This window comes from Trichechus manatus, unplaced genomic scaffold (genome assembly GCF_000243295.1).
Source record: "Trichechus manatus latirostris isolate Lorelei unplaced genomic scaffold, TriManLat1.0 scaffold00242, whole genome shotgun sequence".
NCBI lineage: Eukaryota > Metazoa > Chordata > Mammalia > Sirenia > Trichechidae > Trichechus > Trichechus manatus.
In genome coordinates, this window is record NW_004444178.1 from 1,808,578 (window position 1) to 1,821,088 (window position 12,511).

Sequence of the window (12,511 nt, forward strand, 5' to 3'; positions counted from 1 at the left end):
GTGCATGTTTATGTACAAGTAGGACCAAATCACACATTTTTGCAAACAATTTTTAAAAATATATTTAATAGCATGGTAAAACCATTTAAAAAATGGTTTAATAAGGCAATTATACCATAGCATAGCCAGAATACAGATGCTAGGGATCATTTTTTAAATGTTACAAAATCAATTTCCATAATACAAGCAGAACAACTGGAAAAAAAAAAAGTAGAAAGCAGTTAGATACCTGGGTCAGTTCCCAAACCATCACTTAAATGACTGAGTTAACATGATATAGAACCTAATTGTCCATTATGATATTGTTTCTATAAAAAGTGTGTCCCAAGATTCATGTGCGCATAGGGCACAAAAGCGGTTTATAACCGTTAAGAGCTCATGACTGACATAAAGAAAGTAAATTAAAAACATAGAACCATAGTTGCTAATTTATTATTTCAAGTGTTATATTTATAATCTTGATTTCTAATTCAACATCTGAGATTCTAAAATAACCATCACTTGACGGAAAAGAGCATAAGTTAATCATAGGTGAAGACAGATCTTTAATGCATGAATTCTGTATCCTTAGCATAGTTGAGTTCAGAAGAAAGTGGTCTAGGAATTAGTGATTTGATCCATGTTTGCTGTGACTGAAACTCTCTCCTCAGGTTTTAAATTCTTACAAGGAATAATAAATTAAAAAAAATTATGTAGTTATTACTCTTGTTAAAAATTAAGTGATATTTATCATGACAAATATTACCTCAAGTGTGACTCTAGTTTCAGCATTGCAGTCATTGCTAAGGTGTAGAGGGAAAAGCTGGAGGGTTTGTGACTCTGCTTTCCACATAAGCAGTCCTGTGGGGGAAACTCTTGCTCCTTCAGGACCAGAGTCTAAGGTAAAATGGATGTCAGAGCTTTCTGGATTGAACGCCATGAACTAGTACACAAAGTTTTCCCCATAAAATGCCTGCAACGTGTCTTGTAGTGCTTGAATCACTGGGGGTTGGTTGTCTGTAACAAGGAAAACATTTACTTTTGTACCTGAGTAGAAAAGGAAAGAAGTGTGATGCGGAGAGCTCCCACTGACACTGGCATTTCATACAGTTTGAACTATGCTAAAATTTCTATTAGCTGCCTTCCCCAACCACCATCCGCTCCTCCTTTATTTTTTTTTTTTTTACATTTTGAATAAATTCAATTCCATTCTTTGAAATGTAAAAGTAACGGACAGGTGCAAGACTTCAAGCTTTGCTATGAGAAAACAAAAACATTTTGACTGTAACATAAAATAAATAAACACATTTTCATTGCCCAGGCTGGATGCAGCTCCTCTGTTATCTGAAATTACTTCTCAATGTTTGCCATCTCACTGCTGGCTCTCTCACTGTCTCTCCTTCACCATCTGTCCCTTTCATCCTCACTTCCACCCTCTAGTCCTTACTTTCTCTATTTATTTCTCCCTTACCATCCAAGACTGGATTGTTCATTTCTCTCCCCTAACCTTTCCTTGCTATATCTATCTCTCCAGTTATAATATTTGTGAATCAGTAACGATTCCAATCAAGAAGTATTGTGGATGGCACAAATGGTTAAGCGCTTGACTATGAGCCAAAAGGTTGGCGGTTCAAACCCACCCAGAGGCGCCTCAAAAGACAGGCCTAGTGATCTGCTTTGGAAAAATCACAGCCTTGAAAAGCCTACATAGCAGTTCTACTCTGCACAGATGGATCGCCGTGAGTCAGAATCGACGCAATGAAAACTAACAACATAGTCGTGCCAATCTTCTGTTCCTCAGAGATCCTTTTAGTGGCTGAGCTTACACATTTGTATGGTGGCTATTTCAGGGGACAGAGACAGGTCCTTTATGTTCATGAAGTGATTTAACAAATCTTTTTATACTGTCTTATATAAAAGACTTACTCACTGGCTTAGTAGATGGAAAGAACAGCCTCATTCTGTTACACTGGGTACAAAATTCTGCTTGCATCAAGGAAGCATTGATGCCAACAGACTTGCAGTTCTGTTTCTAGTTTTGCCCTGTATATCCTTACACAGCAGCTTAATTTATTGATAATTAGTTTCCTCATCCTCAATATGAAGGAATTGGAACAGGTAGTATTTTAAGATCCCTTGTATCTTTTGACACTGTGACTCTATGATGACTCAATCATGTATAGCCATGAAAAATATAAATGGACACGGATTCAGAAGTTATGTTCTACTTCCTTTGTCTCTTGCACTAAATTCATCCCCGTATTTCCATTGTTATCTCAAAATATTCCATGAGTCTTTATATTTAAGCAGTGAGTCATGTGGCAGATAGTCTAACGCAATAATGTCCAAACCCATATAATGATATCACAAAACACTGTGTAAATATAAGGTTTTATTACTCCATTAGATAAAATTACATGAGGTTGGGGAGTAATTGTAACTTATTGTATCTAATGATGCCTTTGCATTCCCACCGAGGGAAAAGAAATTGAGGGGCACACACATGGAGTCATATACAATTCTATTTGGGAAAGTGAAAATTATATGGTATATAACTAGAATTTGTGTATTGTTTGGGTAGAACAAAGTGTCTAGTAATTAACCATACCCAATATTATACTCAGAATCACAAAATGGTAGTGCTGTAAGGCATTTCATAGATTATCGAGTGCAGATATTTTATTGAACAAAAGATGAACCTCTAGCCTTGGGAGGTTAAATGGTCAAAAGCTTTGTCAAAAAGCTGAACAGTGGTAAGGCTAAGAATAGGATTTAGGCCCTTGCTTTCAAACTAATATTCTCTTTCCACTAAACACACTGATATTTGTTGATAGTTTTTTTTGTATAAAGTGTTTGACAGGCCATTTTGCTAGTAGGTATTTGGACTTGCACAAATTGTGTGTACCTAAATTATCCATTTCCATTTCTCCCATTAATAATTCACATTGGTTTTCCTTATCAAATATTAAAATAAAAATTCCATACCGTATGAAGTATAACAGAAATTATAAAAAGAAGTAATCTTATATTTTCTTCCAGCAAAGTCAATTATGCATTTAGGAGTGACGCTAAACTGAATACAGTGCTCATCCGTCTTAAACAAAATAATTTAAGTCATGGTTTAAAACTACTTTAAAAATATCTTGTATAGGAAATATACAGATTAATAAAGAATAACTTACTTTCTAAAAAAGACCAAGAGAATTTCAAAATGTTAGGTCTGCATATCGAACAAGGGCTGGTAGGATTCTTATCCCCTTCAACATAGCAGAGTCCATCAATAAAGCAAAATTTTTCCTAAGAGAATTAAAAAAAAAGAAAACACCAATGAACATACAACCATACTTGGTATGTAGGGGGGAAAAAAACTACATAAGAGGATAGTTGCATATATCTTAATGATTCCAATAAAATTGAATTATAAATCTGTTTTGATTAGGAAGTATTTTTTCATACCTCATAATCATAAATGCATGCTAGAAAACAAATTATTTCCCCTGTGTGTAAATGCCTATGAAGCCGATCAATCTGGAGGGAATAGAAAAAGTTGTATCCCTGTTCAGAATTACTGGACTTAAAATAACATGAAAGAAAACCTCCATTTTATTTCAGCTAAACTCATGCTGTAAATTATTTATTTATAAGGTAATAAAACTTTGTTTTTCCCCTGCACATCTTAAAGACTCACATGGGTTCATAGCTATCCTCACTTCTTCTAGCAGCCCACTGTACCCTGTAATCACAGCCAAGCTGGGTCAGAGCCATGGCATAATTATCCACACTTGCTAATGAATATCATTACACAAAACAGTTGAAAAGGAAGCTGACACACACAGAAATAATGCTTGTTAAATGTAGCAATCACTTTCAGTGTGGGAAAAGACCAAATTTTGTTCATGATGTATGAATATTGCTCATTTTACAATATTTCCTTTAACAACATCCAGAACATTGTACAAAACTAAGAACAAAATAGTCCCAAGAGAATAAAATAATCTTTAACAACATTTTAGAAGACTTATTGTAGGACATATAGAATGGAATATTTGGGAGAAAATAAAAATCAGGCAACTTTGGAAAAACAGAAACTTCTTATTCTGATGATCTGATTGCTATTCAAGAAAGTCAGAGTTAAAATTGAGAAAAAATACTTTCTGGTCCACATACATAAATATTATCTGATATGCTCCTCAGTTTTAAAGAGCCAAGTGATATGAAGTCAATCAAAAACCAAAACCAAATCCATTGCTGTTGAGTTGCTTCTAACTCATAGCGACCCTATAGGACTTCCAAGGCTGTAAATCATTATGGAAGCAGACTGCCACACCTTTCTCCCACGGATAGGCTGGTGGGTTCGAACCACCGACCTTTGGTTGGCAGCCAGAGAGCTTAACTGCTGCACCATCAGGGCTCCTTGTGAGATCAAGAATGTATGTTAAATCAGCAGATCATATGTAAGAAGCCTGTTGGCAAACCCATTAGTCTAGATATAGATTAAGAAAAGGGTATTACCATGAGGACTCAGCTCAGGCTGTCCCGTTCTTCTGTAATCCATTAAGTGGCACATATCTGCATGGTCCAACAAATTTAGTTTCAGGGAGGGGGGGACACTCCTCTTAAAAGCAGTAACTTTAATGAAGTCACTCCTGAGGTTCACCCTTCAGCCAAAGATTAGACAGGCCCATAAAACAAAATGAGACTAAAGGTGCACGCCAGCCCAGGGGTAAGGCCTAGAAGGCAGAAGGGGATACGAAGGCTGGTGATAGGGAACCCAAGGTCGAGAAGGGAGAGTGTTGACATGTCATAGGGTGGTAACCAATGTCACAGAATAATATATTTAAACTAATTGTTTAATGAGAAGCTAGTTTGTTCTATAAACCTTCATCTAAAGGACAATAATTTATAAAAAAAAAAGCACCAACCTTATGCATTTGACAAACTCTACCCAAATGTGTAAGGTCACCACAAAGAGGACTAGATATCCAAGAGGAGATATCTTACTGGAAAATTATTATTACTACTGGTAAAAGAATGTACGTAAGAGTGAAACAGTGAATAATTCAATCTGAATCTCCTCTTGATTTTTTAGGAATAAACAACCCACCACTTCAAAACATTAAAGGCAGAAATGCTCCCTTGCCATTGCGAGAAGACTTATGCAGAGTAATAGTTTCTAACAGAGAAAAGCTTTTCTGAAGATTATATATAGTTTTAAATTATATAAACTTGAGAAAAGTTTTTCTCTATTAGCATTTCTGATAAGCAACTGGAAAAACCACAAGTAATATGCCAGCAGCATGGGAAATGAAAATACTTATCATGTAAATGTGAAAATAAGTGAACAGGTGCATACCTTTATAGTACATGAGTCATTTTCATAGAGACCACAAACTTGACAAGCACCATCATATATGATAATTATTTTGGGATTACTGAATCTATAACCATCATTAGATACCTGTAAGATGTAGTTTTATAATAAGATAATTTGTTCTAAATGTAGCCTTATAAATTTATTATGAAATTTTAATTTATAAATATTCACTTGGTTTTTTGTATATAAACTATATACATATACACACACACGCACACACATACATACGTACATACATATATATATAGTTTTGTGGGGTTTTTTACCTTTGCTTCCAACTTCATGATTGGTGTCTCACCCATCAGATCCATGGTATCAGACTGCTGGCTATCAGTGGGCAGCTGACAATCAACAATTCTGCTGTTTTGAAAAACAGCATGGACATAACATGGGTTCTTGAAAGACCCATGCACTGCTGTTATACTGAAGGCATAACGAGTAAGCAACTAACCTCTGTTAAATTATGAAAATATTTTGCTTGTGAATTACCCATAATCAAATTATAAATATTAAAATACATGTCTGGTATAATAGAATGTATAATGAAAAAACAAAAGTCACATTGATACTAAGTTTTACTCAGAATAACGAAAGAGTTATGTATCTTGACATAAATTGCTTCTTCTGACTGAAGAATTTCTTAAGGGCTCAAATTAAAGAAGTTTACCAATATGGACCATATAGAATCAATCACTACATAATGACTTTTGACCTACCCAGAAGGTTGAAGAAACAGGGCTCTGATTTTTTTCTATTCATAAATATTTTGTGCGTATCTACTATGTGCAGGGTGTTTTCCAATGAAAAGAGATTACAAAGGAAAGGACAGACACATAAACGTAGTTTTATTATTGCTGTAACAGATTCAAATAAGGTGCAATGACTGAGAAAGAAGCCACCAAGTCTACCAGCAGAGTCAAGGTAAACTTCAAAATAAGATGATACTTCTATTCCTGAAAGCAAAAAAATGAGTTTGCCATTTGGACCCTTGGAGCAGAAATAGAGGGAGTGAGATTCCATATGACTGGAGAGAATAGCATGTGAAAAGACAAGGATGTATAAAGCAGCGTGGATTTTAATAGAGCAGAAGCCAGAGGTTCAAGTCTGCAATGGTCAAAGCTGGGACAATTTAACCAGTGAAATAAATATTGATAGTGCTGAATGGTAACTCTTGAAATAAAACATTCATTAGTCCATACTGATATAAATAAATAATCAAATAAATAGACTGGGGAGAAAGGGCAGATGCTGCCTTTTAATAGAATTCATAGATAGAAAGAGAGAGGGAGAGATAAGTAGATAGATAATGATAAAATTTCATATATATAGGAAATAATGGAAATAGAAAATCATCATTATTGAAATACCACAGTGATACTTCTTGCAGGCAAAAATTTTAGATGCATGCTAAAATTAGTGGGTAACAATAAGAGAAAAAATACATATTTTCATAATCTAGAAGGTGCCCCCATAGTAGATGCTTACTAGTTACAGACAGAAAGTACCTTTACAGCAGAGAAACACGAAGACACCATCTTAAGCAAGTGATTAAAATCTACATCATCAGTAATAAGATATATCAACACCATGTAGTACCTGAGAGGATGCTCTGAGAATGACACACCATCAGTTTGTGGTCCTTTGCCAAAAATTTATAACTTCATTTAATCACGAGAAAACATCAGGCAAACTCAAATTAAGGGACATTCTACAAACTGACTGGCCAGTACTCTTCAAAAGTTCCAAGTACTTGAAAGACAAACAAAATCTGAGGAAGTGTCATGGTTTGGAGGAGACTAAAGATACATGACAACCAAATGCAATATGAAATCCTGGACAGGATCCTGAGCCAGAAAAAGGACCATTAGTTGGACAATTGGCAAAATTTGAATCAGATCTGTAGATTAGTCAATAGTATTGTATCATGGTTAATTTCCTGGTTTTAATAATTATTTTATGAATACACAGAATGTTAATTTTAGGAGAAGCTGGATGAAGGATAATTGGCAACTTCCTGTATTATTTTTGCAACTTTTCTGCAAGTCTCAAATTATTCCAAAATAAAAATTTTTTAAATTACTCTTTCATGCTACAGCAATCATGACAGATTACGCATGATCTGATATCCAAGAAGCTAGATTTTTAAGAGAAGCCCAATCGGTACACAAAACTGGGGTGCAAACTAGAAAAGGAGGGAGAAATCCACTTATGTTGACTGGAAATGTAACAAGGTTACCAGCTTAGTGCGCAAGCGAATACTTAAGGTCTCATTCCAAACAAACCAGGTTCAAGACCTTATGTAGGCCCCATGCAGGTGAGGCTGAAGATTCTAAAACAATGCCAAATTAAACAGTGTTGACTCAAGGGATCAAAAGATAGAAGAGCCTTTAAAACTCAGCATTAAGTGAGTTTGAGGTTAAGAGAGACTGAGTTAACCTTCGGCGTAATATAAAATGAATACTAGATTCTAATCTTGGTTTTGTCAAGAGAATATATCTGTTTCTTTTTATAATGTGTGGCTCCATACCAAATTCGAACTCATAGCTATCCTAAAGGACAGAGTAGAACTGGCCCATAGGTTTCGAAGGTGTGGTTGGTAAATTCGAACTGCTGACCTTTTGGTTAGCAGTCAAGCTCTTTAATCACTTTGCCACCAGAGCTCCATAGTTACTTTTTATTTATAAGATGTTTGGAAGAGGGAAGTAGTATGATAAGAAATATCACAGCAAATAATGTATATGAAAGTAAGAACAAAATGTACCTTCTAAGCGAACATAAATCTATAAATTTCTCTTTTCGCAAATCACTTAATTGCAGCGCAATGTCATATGATTCATTCTGCCAATACCAATATAATGTGCACTCTCTTGGGTAATATTGGAGTGAATCAAATTGTATATATTACATTTTCTATTGTGTGCCTCATTATTTCATTGGGATTAAAATAGTTCATGGTTCATTTACAAAGGCTCTATCCTTAAAAATCTCTAAATAAGCATACTCCTTGTGAATAAATATTTGATAAAAATGTTTTCTTCCTGTAAAGTCTCAATCTCATAATCACATTTGGCTTCATTAATTCAGAGAAAAAAATAAGATAATGATTTGCTAATTTAAATTATCAGCTTACCCATGTAAATGTTTTCTAAATTCAAAGAGTTTTCCTTAAAACTCCACTTGAATAAAGAAAAGACAGATCATATGAATAATCATCAAATATAAGGCATAATTTAATACACCATTATTCAAACTGAGTGATCTTGGCTGTCTTTTGTGACTTCAAGAAAGAAAAAAACACTAATTTCTTTCTGCTTTGTAATTTTTCAGTATGGACTTCACATTAAGGGAAATAGATGAGATCGATAAATCTTTACATTTTTGGTTTGTAAAAGGAAAACATTCATAACTCTATAACCTAAAATTCATTGCTGGGTATCTTGGCTAACAAAGAACAATCTCTAGTCTTTTGTATTTTTGTTTTTTAAGAAATATAGAAGTTTACGTATCAGGCTTGATATTCTTTTAATTTCTTGCTGACTTAAAGTAGTGGATCAATACCTCAAAAATTATTTTAAAGACTTTAATAGAGTTAACTGATAGAGGAACTTTAAGGTTAAGCAACTTAATCGTTTTCCTGTTCAGGTCTCTGTCAAATCGTGTTCATCCTTTAGGATTATGTTGCTAATTGATAAACCAAATTAATCAAAGTTAAAATTAATTGAGATTATTTACAAAATTTGTTTATCAACTCCATAACTCACATACCTGCAGTTTAGCAACTTCACATTTAATTGAAGATGATTCTTTGAAACCTAGACCGAAAGCTCTCACCATCATACAATTATATTTTTGAATATCACAAAATTCAGCATTTTCAAGCTCTGTAATTTCAGGAGCTTTCTCTTTGGGGGAAAAAAGTGACAAAATAGAGCATTTTTTTAATTACAGGAAAAAACTAATTAATTTTAAGGCCTAAATTGAAAGCATATGCAAAATAATATTTTAAAGTATGCCCTAAATATTATTTACTACATTAATTAAATCATTAAATGTTAAGAGTAATTTGGTATTAAAAGAAGTGTTATCCCCTATTAAACCAATAAAAATAGCATACAGGCACTACCAGTGCCTAAATGAGGTTTCATTAATGTTTTAATAATATTTTGATATTGATAAAAGACAAGTATTAAGCAATTATTACTAGAATGGGCTACATTCTGGTTAATGCCATATAGTTGAGTTGTTGGAGAGATAATTTTGTAAAATAAATTTTTAAATTCCTAATTTAAATTTTAGAAAAAGTTTTCAAAATTTATGTTTGTTGTCATTCAAATGTTTTAGTGAAATTTTGTGCAAAGTTGAGCAGAAAAATGGGCTATAGCTGAGAGGGAAGCGGGGCCCAGATACATTTTTCAAGATGGGAAAAACAACAAAAAACATCTATTACTCACTTAACATTTCTTAATGAAACATATACAAGAACAAATAGCAAATAATAAAGATAAAATACTTCATTCATTTTCATTTATTCATCTATGATTTTTGATCACCTATTATGTAGCAGTCACTGCTGTGTTGCTGGAGAAACAGAACTGAGCAAACATACAAAATTCCCTGCTCTCATGGAATTTGCATTCTAGCGGGGAGAGAGACAATAATAAAAATAAACAAGTAAAACATATGACTTGTTAGATATGGATAATTATGGTGACTGGAAAGGCCTCACTGAGGTGACATATGACTACAGACTTGAAAAAGATAAGAGCTATAGGGATATTTGAGGGAACAGTGTTCCAGGTAGAGGGGCCAACATGCACAAAGGCCCTGAAGTAAAGAGAACCAGGTACTTTCCAGGAACAGCATGGAGGCCAAAGTGTCTGGAGTGGAGTAAGCGAGAGCAACAGTAGTAGGGGATGAGTTTAGAGATGTATTACATGCAAGATCACATTGTGCCTTCTAGGCTATTAAAAGGACTTCAGCTTGTACCATAAATAACATAAGTTTTTGGAAAGCTATTAACTTACTAATAAATAGATTTATCCTATATAATCTGAATAAACCCTATGATATTGAAGAAGAAAAAAAAGTTTCCATAATCAAATAGTGCGCACAATATCATAGTCTGAGAGTGGTTACTCACCATACACATCACTGCAATCATAGGAACTAAAGCCTGGGAAACATGCACATCCCCGTTCCATACACTGCCCATGGCCACTGCATAAACTGGGGCATTTTAATACTGGGAGAATGTCTTCAATCAACTTGCCATATTCTTCCGTGTTGTATTTTCCCTCTTCCAAAATCCTCTTTTCACATTCATTTTCTAAAAGGGCCACATCTGCTTCTGCCCAGCTAAGATCATCTTTTAACTGTACATCCTTAACACACATATCTATAACATTGTCTAATCTCTTGCCAAGAAAAGCAAGACAGTGTCTTCCTACGCTGGAGTTGGCTAGAGTCTGCTGACAGAGCTCCAAGGTGTTGTGTTTGGTGAGACCTGAGGGCGTGGGCCAGGAAAGGACAAACTTTTGTTGGACATCATCAGCATGGTCCTCAGGGAAAAAATAGCTAAACTCTTCTCGGTCAATTAGGCTGAGACTTTGGAAAGCAAACAAAGGAAGAAACTCATGAAAGTTTTGCTGCTTCCATCTATTTTGTGGGTTCCACCTCATTTCTTGGATGTGGCTTCCCTGGTCCTGTAAGTGGCTCCCATTGTCCAAAGCTGTTGTTGTATCTTGTGTTTCATTCCCAGGATTTGTTTGTAAATCGAAGTCCAGTTTGCTTAGGTTTACATGCTTATTTTCTGAAGGAAAGGAATGCAAATGATTTTCTTTTTCAGATATATGCTTGCTCATACCTCTGAAAGGGGCTTCTGAATTAATATATTCAGAGGTAGCATCTAGTTCTGGTATCAAAGAAGAGAATCTGACATGTTTGATATCTTTGCAACCAGAAACAATTCCTGATTGAGAAACATTGTCCGGAAAATTAGAAGACAGACGCAATGAAGCAGTGTCCGCTGAACAGCTACAATAGAATATTTTCCCAGGTGATGTCAGAGAAATCGGCATTATATCAAACATGCTTTTTCCTGGTAAAATTCTTCCAGGGGGAAAACAGAAAGGAAGAGTCATTTGGACAAGAACTTTTTTCTGAGTAATATGTTGCAAAAAAGCAGAGAATTAATTTGCCATCCATTTTAAGTCTTTAATATTAATACAATCACTAATTAAAAATAATTCACTTTCTTACCTCCGTTCATTAATAAAAGCAACAAAATTATTAAAATTTTGATCAATTTTGATCCCATTTTTATCATGGAAATCATTTTCTGGATTTCCATCAAAGGTGCCGCAAAGTCCCAACGTGTTTCTATAATCTGAACTAGGGGCCCTGACTGTTAAACTCATGCCCCATTCACTAAGATCAGCACGGATAAATGCTCCAGAAGTAAACCAAATCTGAAATACAGAAATAACCAACACAAAAGTAAAAGATGTTTCAACAATATTCAGTATAGGTTAATAAAATACTATTCTATTATTTAAGAAATAAGAAAGAGACCTATTTATTTCTTTGGTATAAAGAGAGAATAAAATAGTGATTTTCCTGGGCCTATAAATTTTCTTTTAAGACTCTGTGCCAAAATAATGGATGTCTGTATTTTGCTAGCTTGAAATCTAACCTCATTGTTCAACCTTCTATTGATTATATTGTTTACAACTCCATTCTTTAATTTTAACAAACGTGAGATATTTTATACAATTAAAACAGCTATAAGTCTAGAGGGTAATGTTTACCAAGTAATGTTTTTTATAATTATTTAATATAGAACTAGACTGTCCATATATACAGAAATATAATTCCAGAAAAGTCAATATCCCTGTGGCTAATCAGCATTCTCTTGCTGCCAATAGGCAAATAGAATCAGAAGTCAAATTATGACCAGAAAATTGCTTGGTAGATGTGGAAGCAGAGCAAAGGGAGCTTGTTGGATAATCCTAAAAGCCTCTGTCACCTAACATACGCCTCACCCACTACAGGAATATCATCTCCCCTCGGCCAGGGACTTGGATTGACCTATAGGGAAATTCTTTCTTCCAAAAACCACTGAAGATACACCGCCACCTGTGTTTGCACCCTAGACTCCTC

General features: G+C 34.5%; 1 protein-coding gene across 1 annotated transcript in view; it reads right to left on the bottom strand.

Annotated features, from left to right (window-relative positions):
* Nucleotides 1-12,511, bottom strand: part of VWDE (von Willebrand factor D and EGF domains) — a 55,751-nt gene that overhangs the window by 22,014 nt on the left and 21,226 nt on the right. Inside the window, 8 exon segments of the mRNA XM_023724357.1 lie at nucleotides 746-996; nucleotides 3,162-3,276; nucleotides 5,333-5,437; nucleotides 5,620-5,739; nucleotides 5,741-5,776; nucleotides 9,119-9,255; nucleotides 10,494-11,461; nucleotides 11,612-11,820. Of these exon segments, the coding sequence (XP_023580125.1) occupies nucleotides 746-996; nucleotides 3,162-3,276; nucleotides 5,333-5,437; nucleotides 5,620-5,739; nucleotides 5,741-5,776; nucleotides 9,119-9,255; nucleotides 10,494-11,461; nucleotides 11,612-11,820 (1,941 nt within the window).